Below are 14,254 nucleotides of genomic sequence, written 5' to 3'. Positions count from 1 at the left end.
GGCTCCTCACGGGGAGCGGAGGGGAAGCGCTGAGCTCTGCTCTCTGTGACAGCGACAGGGAGCGGCGTGGGGCTGCGTGGTGATTTAAAAGCAGACATGGTGCACCTCGCTCGTGTCTGCGCCTGCTAATTGCTCTGTCGTTGTCAGATGCATGCCAACGTTGGTTTATTCACTGGAACGGTCGCAACATCTCATTCCTCTGGGTGCAGGCAGAACAGCAGTCAGCTCTTGCTCAGAGACATAGCTCTGTTCTCCCTGCTTTGCTACTGTGCATTGAGGGATGAGTCCAACATCTGCTGAAGGCAATGGGAAGATGTGGATGCCTTTCAATAGGAATTATATTAGTTTTCAGGTAAATACAGTAAGGCAAACTTTAACCGCTTTTCTTATTAGTAAAGCAAACGTTACCAGCAGAAAGATTTGAACTTTGTCTTAAAATGACACCTTCAGAAGTTCTCCTGTTCACTGTTGCTTTTCTTGGGCTGTCCTTGCCCTGTGGTTGATGTGGGAAAGCAGTGTGTTTGACACAGCTGAGCCATGCAGGAGCCCACAGGTGGTCACAGTGCAGAAAGGCACCTTGCCTGCTGCTGTGCTTTTCTCTCTGTGTCACGAGGCCTTTTGTGCTGCAGGGAGCTAAAATCCTTATCTGGGAAATAGTGGAAGAAAGGACATTGTGTGGGGACAGGCAACTGTTTGTCCCATCCTTCTGAAACCGCAGGAAGGCTTTGGGAAACTACTAGTGCTTGGGTGTCTTTACCTTCCTTTAAAAGGAGGCTAATCAGCTCAGTACAACAGCCTGTATGGATATATGTACACACAGACGCATGTTTTCATTCCATGCCTGGCTAGGCAGCTTTAACTTAAAGTATCTGAGAGAAAATTTGGTGAACAAAATTGGTTAACTGTATGCTGAAAACACATCCTCAATCTCCTGCTTCCCCTGTCTGTCAGACTGTTGGATGACTTCGAGTCAACTGACCAAAGTTCTTCTTTTTCCTAAGTTGTTTCTCTTTTTCTTCAGTATTTTTACAGTTCTTTCCAGGTAACACAGGGTAATTTTCAGTATTGCTTTTCTATTTGCTACTGTGTCCCATCTTTTTCTTAAAAACCAACAACATGGCCAAACCTGAAGCACTGGTCTCTTCCTGATGAGCTTACTCACTCAGCTGCTCAGGTGGGATCCCAGTTGCTTGAGTAATGAGATGAGATCTTGTTCCTACCTTTAACGTTTCAGCGCAAGCATTGTTTATTTATTTATTTAATTTCCTGGGAGTAACAGGGAGAACCACAATGAGGCTGTACAAATAAAGGCTAAGATTTTCTCTTTTCTATAGTACCTGGTGAAGAGAGCAGTGGTCCTGTACTGTACCTGAATTTCCTTGGCTTGGAAGGCAGAAAGGAAGAATGCATCATCAGGAGCTGGAGGTAAAGAATTAAAAAAAGCCAGCACAGGAGGTGGGCATGAGTGTGGCATGGAAGTAAGGATTAGCATGTTTAGAGATGAACCAGAAGGGGATAGTAGGGCTGGTAAGAGGCAAAGCACAAATGCAGCCATTTCTGTTACACTGGTTTTGGAAAAGCTGGGTATATTAGATGTTGCACGTATATAACAGGTAGGGAATGAGAGATTGCAAATTTATTGCTCTGTTATGGAAACAGTTCTATCCTTCCCATGGAGACCGATCACATTCTTCCTGTCTGGATGGGTAACTCACCTGTGCTTTGCATATCTCAGCCAATTAGTTGTTTTCTCCACTGCAGTTTCAGTATTAGTCCTTGCTCTGTGTACACAGAAGTTCCTGTGGCCTGTTGTTGCCTTAATGTCTGAAGTTTCATATCTCTGCCTGCACAATAGGTTAAAGCTCTCTGTTCTTATGTTTAGGTCTCCACTGTGTTTTACTACCCCAAATCTTGTAGCTGTTCAGGCTTTTTTTCTTCCTTGCACGCTCCTCCTTTTGTGCCTTTCCATATGTTTACAATGCCTTTCCAAACTTGTGTTCTCTGCTCTCTAGAAAAAGGGGATTCTAGAGTTAAGTGTAATAGAAGCGTGTTCATATGTATGTACTCCAACTTAGAGACTGGCAGGTCACTAATTTGCCTCTTCCTTTTCTTATTTGTTTTGTTTCCCTCAACTAGTGTGTGAAAATGTGAAATTAGAGTTTTCCAAGGTGAAATAGGTAACCACAGCTCAGGATAAATCATCTAGTTAAGCCCCGAGATAAAAAGCAGCAGGGAGCAGAGAGGTTCCTTCTTTGCAGGGTGGCTTAGATCCAGATTGTTTCATTGATACAGTTGTAAGTTATATCAGACTCAATGGTAAAGTCCTCAGTGTAATAACTTGTGGTTTCTTCTGCAGTTATTTCCTGCAGCGGTACACTTATCTCCCCATGTAAAGGTGATGACTGAGGGGCATCTGTGCTTTCTTGACTTTGAAAACTTGGGCAGTCCTTTTCAGTCTGTTTACCTGTAGTTTGGCGGGCTGTTGCTGGATAAAATGCACTGTGTTGTGGTCTCCTGTTTAGCTCCTTTTCCCTAACCTAAAACAAAACAGAAAAACCCCAGTGCTCTGTAAAGAGGGATGGAAGTAGGAAGAAGATTTATCGATCATATGCAGCATTTATTTCTATCTTCCTACCCATTGCAATCAGAACATCACTCTAGTTAGCACTGAACTTAGACAATTTACTCTTGTGTCCATAGAATATGCATTTTTTTTTTTATTGCGGGAAAAACTGCTTTAGAAGCTTCCCCTCCTGCATATTTTTAGGATAATCTTTCAGGCTTTCAGCAAAATTAAACTATTAACTTGGCCTTTCAAAATCTATGAGAGGAATACAGGATCCACTTGCTGCCATTGATTGCATTTTGGTAGCAGCCTGCACAAAAACTGTCTGCCTTAGGTCAGTTTGTAAAAAGCAGAAGATTTCATGTGGTAAAGCAAATGCTGAAGAATACACAACATAATCAGATGACCTCTTCTTTTTTTTTTCCTTCAGCAGTCTTCATGTCCTTTGCTGTAAAAAATCATTCACTTCCTTGTTTCCAAACCACATTTTTTCCAGCCTAGCTGGTGGTTTCTTCAGTATCTTTTCCAGGGCATCTCTCTGTAGAGACATTAAAAGATTTCAGCAGAGTCTATTTTGATGTTGGAGTGACATTTTGCTGCTTGCCTTCTGCTTTTTTTTTTTTCTTTTTTTTTTCTTTTCCATGCATAGAAGTGATAGACTCAGGTAGCAAATGAAGCCTGTAAATAGCAATGTGGTAATAACCTGAGTGTTTACTTGCTCGGAGTGCTGCTGCAATGAGAGTTCCCATTTTCTGGCAAGAGATGAGTCTGTGAAGCTTCTAATGTTGCTGTGTACCCAGTTGATGTGGGAATTCAGTAAAGAAAAGGAAGCTACTTTACTTCTGCTGAAGAAATTTAAGGATGGTTTTGTTAAAGCTTCATAATCACATTACTGCTGGCCTCTGCTGCATGCAAATGAGCAGCCCAGTCCTAGATCTCTATTCCTGGAAAGATGCAGTGATTATGTGAGCAGCCAGGAGGAAGAAGTCTACTATAAGCAGTTTTAACAGTGTTGAAGTCAAACCAGGGACTTCTGGTTGCTGAAATACACACTGTCCTGTTTATAAATCTCCTGGGATATCTGCTTGCCATACTTTTACAGCCTTAAATAATTCTATAAGTCAGACCTCACTGCCAGAAGTGTTAAGTGCTGCAAATAGTATAGAGGGTGACTCATTTAGTGAGATGAAGGTGGAGCATGAATCAGTAGGAAGAAAACCAATATTCAGAGGGGGTGTTCTGAATGCAGGTGACATTACTACGAATCTGCACAATGTTCAATCATTGTAAAAATGAAACAACTGTTTTCTTCCAAAAGGGGAAAAAAAAAACAAACAACTCTTCTTTCTATTGACAAAGGACTTTCTAACAGAAGCCTAATGTGGGAAGGTATTGCATGCTGATATTGCCATTCCTCACCAAAGATAAACTGTGGATTACATTGGAAGAGGCAAATTAAATTCTTCCCTATGGGTCTGAACTGAATGGGGTGCTCAGCAACAATGTTGCTTTCCAGGTAGTTCTCTGATTATGTAAGCTGAGAAAATAATTCATCTTTGATTTAAACAGCTGTAAGAGATCAGGAGTCTTCATAGGTCCAAGGAATCATAGAATCACAGAATGACTTGGGTTGGAAGGGACCTCAAGGATCATCGAGCTCCAACACCCCTGCCTGTGGTAGGGCTGCCAACCTCCATATCTAATACCAGACCAGGCGGCCCAAGGTCCCATGCAACCTGGCCTTGAACACCTCCAGGGATGGGGCAGCCACAACCTCTCTGGGCAGCCTGTTCCAGCACCTCACCACTCTCTTGGTAAAGAACTTTCTCCTGATATCCAACCTAAATCTTCCCTCCTTCAACTTAAAACCATTTCCCCTTGTTCTGCCATTATCCATCCTTGTAAAGAGTTGATTCCCCTCCTGTTTGTAGGCTCCCTTTAGGTACTGGAAGGCTGAATGAGGTCACCCTGCAGCCTTCTCCAGGCTGAACAAGCCCAGCTCCCTCAGCCTGTTTCCAGAGGGTAGGTGCTCCAGTCCCCTGATCATCTTTGTGACCCTTCTCTGGACCCTCCTCAACAGCTCTCTATCTTTCTTGTACTGGGGGCCCCAGACCTGGACACAGTACTCCAGATGGGGCCTCACAAGGGCAGAGTAGGCATGGACAATCACCTCCCTGTCCGTGCTGGCCACTCCTCTTCTGATGGAGCTCAGGATACCATTTGCTTTCTGAGCTGCAGGAGCTCACTGCTGGCTCACGTTCAGTTTTTCATCCACCAGGATACCCAGGTCCTTCTCTGCTCTCAAGGCTGCTCTCAAGGATTGCTCCTCTCAGTCTGTATTCCTGGGATTCCTCCGGCCCAAGTGCAAAACCTTGCACTTTCTTTTCCTTGCTCCCTTTCTTATAACTGGGAGTGACGTGACCCTTTTTCCAGTCACCTGGGACCTCACCTGACAGCCAAGACTTTTTGAATATGATGGAGAGTGGCTTGGCAACCACCTCAGCTCCTTCAGAACCCATGGAGCTCATAGTGAAAGCTAACTGCAATGGAAAAGCTAAAATAATTACCTATGCATATCTTCTGTAAATGGGAACTCATAAGTAGATCAAATTCCCATAGGCAGCTCCATTTGAGACAATATATTTGGGTCCTTCTGGTTACCCCCTAGCTCACACACATCAGAGTGTTTCTAAAGGTAGACTTGGAAAAAAGGTACCTGATTGATTATATGCTACAACTAGCCACTAATGAACTAAAGAAAAGCTTAATGTAGCTTGGCAGTGGTGAGGATGAAAATCTGTCACATTGGACTTCAGCTAAAATATTTTTAAGCGCTGGAAGAAAAATAGTAGTTATTTAAAAAAAAACAAACAAAAAACAAAAAACAAAAAAAAGCGCCTAAATGCTAAAACACAATCGCACAAAGAAACTTTGATATCTGCAATTTAGGTGGAAGTAATTTTGGTAATAGCCACTGTTAAAGTTACAGAGAGTAGTTTATCTTGTTGTATGAGCAGCTCTTCCTGGCTCTGTTAAGATTAGCCCCCCACAACACTCTCTCAGAAGTGCTTACCCTTTAGAGCAGTAATGCTTAGAAACAAGCATGTTAGTCTTTACTGCTCAGAATTCATTTGGTTCAGGATGAAGTGAAGTACAAGTCAAAAGACTCAAGGCCTCTAGTGCAGTGATTTCAGAGTTTTGGCAATGGTAGGAAATCTTGAGAAGACAAGTAATGCTACCACAGCTTAAGGGATGCAGAGTAGAATTACACACAGGAAAGGAAAGCTCCCACAAGGATATCTCAGTCTCCAATATTGTAAAAATAAACCCAAACATGGTTGAACTGGTCTTTCATAGTGCTGTGAAGTCTGAGCTCTTTTCTTTGTTGAACCTGAAATTTACTACAAAGCCATTTGTCCTTATGTTTGGTCAATTCCAAAATTTTAGGTGTGAATTTACCCATGTGTTAATGCTCCAAATCCAGCACCACGTGTTGTAATTTGGAATGTGTTAGGGTAATAACCCTTTTCTACTGTCTGTATTCAGTGCATTTAGTCCCTCTGTTCATCAATAATCTTCTGGATTTTTAGCTCTAACGTAATAAATTATTCTTACAGGAGGCAGCACAGGCCAATTTTTCAATGGCTACTAAGGGAGAGCTAACAGCTAGTGGCAGATTTATGTTTTCAGTTGTAGGTTGCCCAGCAGTGGGCCCAGCTCAAATGTGAAACATCACTTGGAAAATCTGGCTTTTTTGGTGAAAAGTTCAAGGCTCACTTTTTAAAGCTGTACTAATGTATACATTAATTAATTTTTAAATTTTGTTGAGGGGGGAAAAAGACAAACAACATAGGACTCTCCTTCTGTAAGGAGGTGGTATACAGAAATTCCCTAAGGAGAAGTAGCTCAGACTGAGCTTCTGTCAGTAAAAGAGTATGTGTCATTTAAGAGCAGACAGCTTTTTAATACAGGAGGGAAAAAAAGAACAGATGCTCACCTGTTTTGTGAAGGGGAAAAATACAAAACCTGCCTGCAGGATGTTAACTAAATGTAGCTACAGAGGGAATATTCCTCTCAGATACTCCAAAAAATAAAAAATAAATGTCTGAGCAAGGGAAGTAAAGGCTAGGAGAAGCTGCACTCAGGTGTTTTTCAGTCCCTATTTCCAAAGTGCTCACAGTAGGAAGTGCATTGTGCTGTACCACTAGCCAGACCATTACGTGAGACTTGTTCAGTGCTTTTTATGAAAGGTTCCGCGTTACCTTAATGTAAGTGGTCAAGGTTAGAGATGAGTGAATGGCATGCCTCAAACTTCAAAGCTACTCAGAATCATCCTTGATCTGAGCTTGAATTGTTTGTGTCCGGTCAGCCCAAGAATTGTGCTTTGGATACAGCCACAAATGGTGTTAAACTTCTTACAATGTCCTTATGGATTTTCTCCCTCCCACCGTCTGTATTTGAAGCCCAATCTGTAAAAAGCAACTGATCCTTAGCACAATGCTTAACAACAAAGAATGAGCTTGAGTTCAGAAGCCAAAATAAGCCTCAGGTTATTATTCAGAATGAAAAGAAAATGGACACTTGTTTCTTAATCCAATACTTGTTCTATAAAATTATTTTAAAAATATCAAAACAACAACCAGACAAAAAAGCTCACATTTTATAATGTTTTTTTGGTCTGAGATCAAATGCAAATGTAATTATTAGTAATTAATAATTATTAGTGATGTTTCTCATAGTTTTGTGGACTTGAGAAACAAGTTTGTGGCATGTATTCTCCAGTGAGTTTTTCAAAGAACTGGTCTCTTAATACTTCCCCTTTCTCTTCTGGACCCATTTGAAACAAGCCTGGAAGCTGTAAACAACTGAATGAATACTACTGCCAGCTTCTGTTTTATTAGCATCCTCATTGTACAGTTTTATGTTCAACATCTTGCCTCTAAAATCGTAGAGGTTTGTCTGGATGCTGTGCATGCAGAGAAATTGACTCTTGTGGAGCTCACAAGAGTCATGTAATGATGCTCACCTTGTGTTCATGTGCTTCTCCAGTCCTGGCAGTAGTACTTTGGCTCCTGATTATTCCCTGCATCCTCAGCTCCTCAAGAATGTCTGATGATTTTTGTCTCTCTGTTTCTTGTAAGGGCTGTGATTTGCCAATGAATCCACTGGTGAGCAATGCATCTTGAAAAGATGAAAACATCAGAACTTTTTTGCTTGCAAAGCACTTAAATTATGAGGTTTTGTTTGAACGCCATCTTCAAGGTGAGCTTTTAATTGAAGAGATTGCATTCTGAGAACATATTGTAGAAAAGGCCTGCTTGAGGCTCTCTTCATGACTTAAATGCTGAGTAAGCTTTCAAATGGCTGGAAAACTGGAGTTCAGTTTCCCAGTATGGCCAGTTATACCCAGAAGGCCAAATGGATGGAAGCAGGTGCTGAAAGTTTGTGAAGACAATATGTTCCCAAGCAGAGGCTATAGACAGCTGTTTATAATTCAAGTTCTTAAGCATTGTGTGAGCTGGTTAGAGAGGACTCACTAATAGGCTTGTATTATCCCATCTTACACTGGCTGTCTTGTAAAAATCACTGTGCTCTTCTGTTAGATGAATGCAAATTTTCATATGCTCTCATGGCTTATGATTTTTGTTGCAACAGTGCCGCTACATTTACGCATTATCACATGCATTCCAACACTTAATCATGTAGTTATAAACAGCAGTTAAGAATAAATCCAAATTATTTTGATAACCCTTCTGAAGAGCTGTTTAGTTTCCACTTATTAGACATGAATAAGCAACGAGTTTGCCAAGACCTATCAGGTATTTCAACCCTCAGCTGACAGTTATCCCATCTGCCCCGTCTCTCCTGGCAGGAAATAGAGCTTTTGTATGAAGAATACTTGGACCAAGTCAAAATCACAGTTATTTGATATCTGCCCATCTTTTTAAGCAAAGTGACTATCACAGTGTTGGCTGGTTGTAAAACGCAAATACAAAACATCTACCATCTTGTATAAGTTGATTTCCTCTATCTCCTAAACTATCTCCTAAATTAACTGAATCAGTCACCCAAAAGGCACCGGGGCTCAGATGTCAGTCAGTGCACGTAAATATCAGAAGGCTGTATATGCTAAAACATCCTTTGGCAAATAAATAAAAGCATGATAAATAGACAACATTGATTAGCAATGTCAATTTGTATGGCTTTCACTAATACATTCATTCAGGAGAAAAAAAAGAAGCTACAGTATCTCTTTTTTGTTTCTTGAAACAGAAGCTTGAAGGATGATTTCAAAAATTCTGTTTAGAAATTTCCTGTGAAGTTATCTTTTTAGCAAGGACAAAGGAAAGGAATTCAACATTAAATGAAACACTTTATTTCAGAGCAAGCAAATCATTTTGTTCAATCTGAAATGAAATCCTTTCATCACATCCTTCTGTGGCGTTGGGAGTTAAGTCCTCTTTAATGAATAGCAAACATCAGTAATTACTCCTTTTGTGTTCAATTTGGAATATTTTATTGGAGCCCTTCTATATAAGAAAGAGTAAATAGCCACTTTAGATTTTCTGTTCAGTGTTTTGTGAAATATAAGCTGTTCATAGCACTTGAAAAGTGAACTACAAAACTAGGGCGTTTGTATTCACCAAAGACAGTACTGCTTTTCCATCAACATCTCTCACATCAGTATCCTAAGACTACACGAGAGTTTCAACTTAAATGTTCCCTTGCACTTAAGAAAATAAGTTCTTAGCAGCTCTCTGCTTCATGCTGTGATAACTTTGGGAAATTGTTGTTTTCTTTATATGATAACTTGCCCTGAAACTTTTTGCTGCAATCTTAAGTAATAGCGTGGCATTTACTTGCTGTCTACACCTGATGCTAGTTAAGAGAATGGCGTTGGGCATTCTGTTTGGGGGGAAGGGGAAAGAAAAAAGAAGAAGGAAAGCTTGACTTGATAGCATCAGACTGAGAGCACTAGCGTGGGCAACGTATGTTCCCAATGTGCCGTGCCATAATCCCTGTTAGCGAGTGCTACCTCTGGAGACAACGAGGCTGAGTATGTTCCCCTGGTCTGTTCCCAGAGTCTGCCAAGAAAAGTATATACCCTTCTGCCTGTTCTGGTAGCGAGAGCTGACTCATGCTGCAGAACATAACAAGTGGTTAGGAAATACTTTCCACTACTATTGCAAGGCTTCAAACCAGTATAAAGAGCTCAGTCCTTGTGGTGTCACGGCAAGAACATTACTGTGAATTGAAGAGGGCTGGCAATAGGCTCAAGATAGTTCATTTCTAGGTCTCTCTCTATGGAGCTGATATGACCTTCAACTACTATTCACCTGTGCTTTGTGCGTTGCTTCTTTTTTCAGAAGGTGTAAATCTTTCTGTTGATTTCTCAGGAAAGCCTCCCTCGCTGGCTTCAACTTCAAGTTTGCTTCCATTCTCTGAAGTGTCCCCTGTCCAAGCTGCGCCCTCCTGTGAGGTGGCAGCCCACGTTCTGTCAGCACTGTCACTTATAGTCTGCGAGAAAATGAAGAAACGAATGAGAGAAGTTCTTGAGGACTCCTAAGTGTGTAAGGAGAAAGCAGTCTCTAGAATAATCCCGTAGGCTTGACATGTTCAAAGTGGAATACAGTGACATTCCTGATACTTATCTGTGTTTTGTCACAAATTGATTGATGTTCATGGGGATGAAAGGTCTCATAATTTCAGAAGGGAAGGAATGACCTTAATCTTGAATATGTCCATAATTCCATTGCCTGTACTGCTGTATTTGTTTTTTAGTACTTCTAAGTGCTGTCTGTATGTTGGACGTTGGTTAGGAATTTCAACTCCAAGAGTTTTTAAAATAAACACATGGTAAGGTCTTTTTTTGAGACAATATCTACCCTGCTGAAGTGCTGCAAAATGATGCAGACTGTGAAAGGCAAATTTTCAGATGCTGTACAATCAGGTCATGCACGTGGCCAAATGGTGAGTCTGATTCCCCTCTGGCTTAAGACTTATATGAAGCTAAGAGATAACACTGTTCATAAAGAGCTCCCTGACAGCCTCTGAGATACAGCAAAACCAATTCTCTGTATAAATATATCCTTGTACACTCCCATGATAAGACATCTCATAACATACTCTGTACAGAGACTGGAAGAAATCACTACCTGGCTTCTGGCTTCATGGTTGTTCTGTAGCTCCTCAGAAGACAGCTGTGCTGCAGCAACCCTGTTAGATGTGTTACAGCCCATGATGAAATGGGGACCATCTGCTTCTCCCTGTTGCAAGTCCAAGCAGTAGAAATGCCCTTATCTCATCACTGGGAGTTTGGTTATTCATGATCACCATGGCATCAAACTGTTGCCCGGGCCTGTTGCTACAATAAATAGGACCACAGGAGGCTTTCATGTTGTGTCCTGGCGTGCAGGCATCATTGTCTTTGACCAGGCTCCCTCATCTGAAGCTGAGAGGGAATGTGCTGCTTCTCAGCTAGCTGGAGATGTTGATCTGTTGGTCATTGAGAGAGTCAGTGAACCTCCTGAGGGAACTGAACTGCAAACACTTGATTGTCTCTAGCTTCTTATCTTCTTTTTTTTTCTTTAGGAATAACATACTATCAGATAAAGTAAAACATACATTATCAGTCTCTGGTCAGATTTCTTAAGTATTCCTCATCTCTGTTAGAAATTGGGAAAAAAAATAACTCCCAATTTTAGCATTCCAAACAGCTTGGCAAATTTTTAAATGAGAGGAGATGTAGTCAGGAAACAGGCTGGCTGTGGTTAAGGAAAATGTTTTAAACGTCCTCTGAAATCATTGTATAATTTCTTGATTACTGTTTGCATCTGCTCACATCCTTTGAGATAGATGTTTGTAGGAGATGGAGGGGGGAAGAACCCAACACCACAGTTTATGCTTCCAAGAAGGTTTTGTAAAAGCTGTCAGAGAAATATGAACAGAGTGCTGCCAGTTGAAGATCATAACTGATCATGTCTCGGGTTACTTTAGCTGAGATCAACAAGTACTGAAGTTGAAAGAAATAATTATTTCTACAAATAATGAAAGAAGCAGGCATTTTGCATAAAATCAAAGTGTTCAAAATACTCCAGTGAGACAGTATTTTTGTTGTGTCCTGAGATCCTGGTAACAAATCAATGTCAGCTTGTGACCTTACTCTGGTTCATACTGGAAAACCAACTGTAAAACTTGCCATTTGTTTTTCCATGTATGTGAAACTGAGATGTTTACATGACAAATGAGCCCTTCAAGTGGTAAGGTTGATGAGATTTCAGAATCAAACAAACCCCAGCACTGAGAGAACGACTCCAGCCTGGGAGATCATTCTGGAGGCATGGTTGCAGGCAGCCCTCTGTGTTTCTCTTGTCTGCTGTCCAAACCAGTCAGCTGGGGTGGCTGGAAAGCCACAAACTCTTTTACGTGGCAGTGAGCCTGAAGTAATCTCTGCCTCAGCATGCCTTATTCTGTTGTGCAAAGCACTGCACTAAGATAACCTTAGTTATGGTTTGCAGGATGTAGCTAACACCTCTCTGTGTATGGCTGTTCGTACCTACCTGTGCTGGCATCCTAGAGCTGCCGGAAAGAATCGAATGTGATTATCCTGTCTCTTAAGAAATGAGTCTGTAGAATTTTTCTTCTTTTTCTCCCTTTTATGCACAATCAAAGGAGACCTGTTTCTTATGTCTACTTTGAACTCACACAGAACTCAAGTCAACCTTTTGGTGCGCTGATTCATTGTTGTTGCTTTTCTGTTGTTCCTTTCCACTAGCAGAGGTTTGTAGGTTTGTGTGGTAATGCTGAAACATAATTGCTACTCAGTGTGTGTCAGGACGTGATGTACAGGTTGAATTTCTTGTTTGAATTTCTGATTAAGCACTTGCAGGGATGGTGCAATTCTAAAACTTGTTTGTAAGTAAACGGTAGGTGATATTTTAGTCATTGCAGAAAGGTGATTTTTATTTGCTCCTTCAAATGCAAGTAATAAAATAGAAACTGAAGTTCAGTTTCTAAAGTGAGGAAATTGATTAAGTATAAGATTGTAGGTTCTAGCATAACTGGAAACAAGGTAAGCTTTATGATTCGTATTTTACAAATTAATTCTTGGTATATAAAAAGAAAAATAAGTGATCATTTGAAGAAATAGAATATGCAGGATATAACAAATGGCATGAGAATTGCACTCGTTTATTTTGTTGAAATGAAAAGAGCCTTCTCAGATCTTTACAGTTTGTACACCTAAAGTCTGAGCCTTGATATCTCATGCATGTGATTAAATTGTCATGCTGGTCATTGTTTTCAAGCAATAGGAGCTGCACACTTTCAAGATCAGACTGCTCTCAAATCGACACTGACCGAAAATTATGGAAAATCTTCCCCTCATTTTAGAAGCTTTTCATGGATTTGTAAAATGGATAACAAGCAAATTTTAGTACCATCAATGTGCAAGGATGTATGGTGTTGTTTGAAAGAGGGCAGTTCTTCATAAATACAAATACAGGATATTTCCCTTTAAGAAAACCCATGGAATACAGCATATGTGAACCACAACATTAAAACTGGAAAGAGAGAGGAGCTGTGAAAAAGCCAGTAATGGTGGGAAGGGGAAATGTGCTGGCCTGAATGTCTTGTCTTGTGAGAATGCAAACCAAAGCCAGTCACACGGATGTGCATGTTGGGGAAAAATGACAATGAAATTAGAAACAGCTGTCTCCATAATTGCTTGTGTTACATGGAGGAAATTGAAATGCATGTATATTTTAAAATGAGAAGAGTTGTTTTCAGAACTCAAATCTGAAGTTGTTAGGTGATTTGCAGGATTGTTTTGAAAACTGAATGGGAGCAAGGGCATCTCAGTGTCTGCAACCTTATCAGCTGTCTCCTCTGTAAGCTCCTCAATTAGTGAGCTACTGCAGAGAAGTGAGAACAGGACCATCCGTGGAATGGCTTTCCTGATACAGAGCAGCATTTTGTTGATCTCAGTAAGTAGAAGATTTCTCATGTAATACCACCAGCCTGATATGTCTGCAGATGAAAAAAAACTCTCCCTTAATGTCCTGAGGCTGGTTCAGGTGATTGAAAAAACTTATGAAATTTTTAGTCTTACAACATTCCTATTGAGTTTGAACAATAGGAAACTACAGGGCTGAGAGGGACAGAAGACAGAAAACAAGCTGAGTTGTACAGTGAGCAGAAGGAGAGGACAGGGACAGAAATCATAGGTTGAGCAAGAAGATACGGGCCTTACTGTGTGAGGTGACCAGAAACACTGGATGTAGACCAAAACTAAGAAGTCTTGTAACAGAAATCAAAGCCTCTGAAGACCACAGGCTGCATTTCAAAGGTTGTTGCTTAGTTGAATCCAAGTAGGCTTTAATAGCCTTGCACTGTATAATGTTTCTTTCCCCACCGTTTCTTCTACTTCCGTCTTATGTGGTTGGAAGTGGATCAATTTGTCAGGGCTTTCACCTTAAGGGTAACCCCCAGCTACAGGACAGATGAAGACCAGCTCTGCCTGAAATGCTGAATTTCCATGCCATCAGCATGCTACACTTTCAGCATGTATCCACAGCGAGTTTGACTCCTGCTGAGAAATTTTCACCCTGCTACCTCCACAGAGCATCACGGGGATGACAAAAGGCACTTGAGACAAACATAGGCCTCCTGCCTAATTTTGACGTAGAG

At 40.9% G+C, this 14,254-nt stretch overlaps 1 protein-coding gene and 1 long non-coding RNA gene across 5 annotated transcripts in view; one reads left to right on the top strand and one right to left on the bottom strand.

Annotated features, from left to right (window-relative positions):
• Positions 1 to 6: 6 nt before the first annotated feature.
• LOC104910097 overlaps positions 7 to 14,254 on the top strand; it is a 122,454-nt gene continuing 108,206 nt past the window's right edge. For both annotated transcript variants that reach the window (XR_004159129.1, XR_002112955.2), the window contains exons 1-2: positions 7 to 352; positions 1,335 to 1,425. This is a non-coding gene — a long non-coding RNA (uncharacterized LOC104910097). The remainder of the gene's footprint in view (positions 353 to 1,334; positions 1,426 to 14,254) is intronic.
• Positions 1,608 to 12,117, bottom strand: STMND1 (stathmin domain containing 1). Of its 3 annotated transcripts, XM_031552739.1 has the most exons (5): positions 10,723 to 12,111; positions 9,904 to 10,084; positions 7,593 to 7,747; positions 2,465 to 2,537; positions 1,608 to 2,008 (listed from the first exon to the last, which is right to left on the bottom strand). In XM_031552739.1, the coding sequence occupies exons 1-5, from the start codon at positions 10,804 to 10,806 to the stop codon at positions 1,974 to 1,976; spliced, it is 528 nt and encodes a 175-aa protein (XP_031408599.1). In that variant the 5' UTR covers positions 10,807 to 12,111; the 3' UTR covers positions 1,608 to 1,973. The 3 variants fall into 3 exon arrangements, with proteins under 3 accessions (XP_031408599.1, XP_031408598.1, XP_031408600.1); XM_031552738.1 differs by having other exon boundaries at positions 1,608 to 2,537; positions 10,723 to 12,117; XM_031552740.1 differs by lacking the exons at positions 1,608 to 2,008; positions 2,465 to 2,537 and adding an exon at positions 2,980 to 3,104 and having other exon boundaries at positions 10,723 to 12,112.

The sequence above is a fragment of the Meleagris gallopavo genome, chromosome 3 (genome assembly GCF_000146605.3).
Source record: "Meleagris gallopavo isolate NT-WF06-2002-E0010 breed Aviagen turkey brand Nicholas breeding stock chromosome 3, Turkey_5.1, whole genome shotgun sequence".
In the NCBI taxonomy this organism is placed as follows: domain Eukaryota; kingdom Metazoa; phylum Chordata; class Aves; order Galliformes; family Phasianidae; genus Meleagris; species Meleagris gallopavo.
The sequence above is the reverse complement of the archived record's forward strand: the minus strand, read 5'-3'. Positions and strand labels throughout refer to the sequence as shown.

What these genes read in the sequence shown, in the direction of transcription:
- STMND1 (XM_031552738.1), bottom strand. Translation starts at nt 10,806, where the DNA reads ATGGGCTGTAACACATCTAACAGGGTTGCTGCAGCACAGCTGTCTTCT. An exon ending in AAGCAACGCACAAAGCACAG is followed by an intron (nt 7,748 to 9,903) that starts GTGAATAGTAGT and finishes CATCTTTTCAAG; the next exon opens with ATGCATTGCTCACCAGTGGA. An exon ending in GAGAAGCACATGAACACAAG is followed by an intron (nt 2,538 to 7,592) that starts GTGAGCATCATT and finishes GTTTTGTTTTAG; the next exon opens with GTTAGGGAAAAGGAGCTAAA.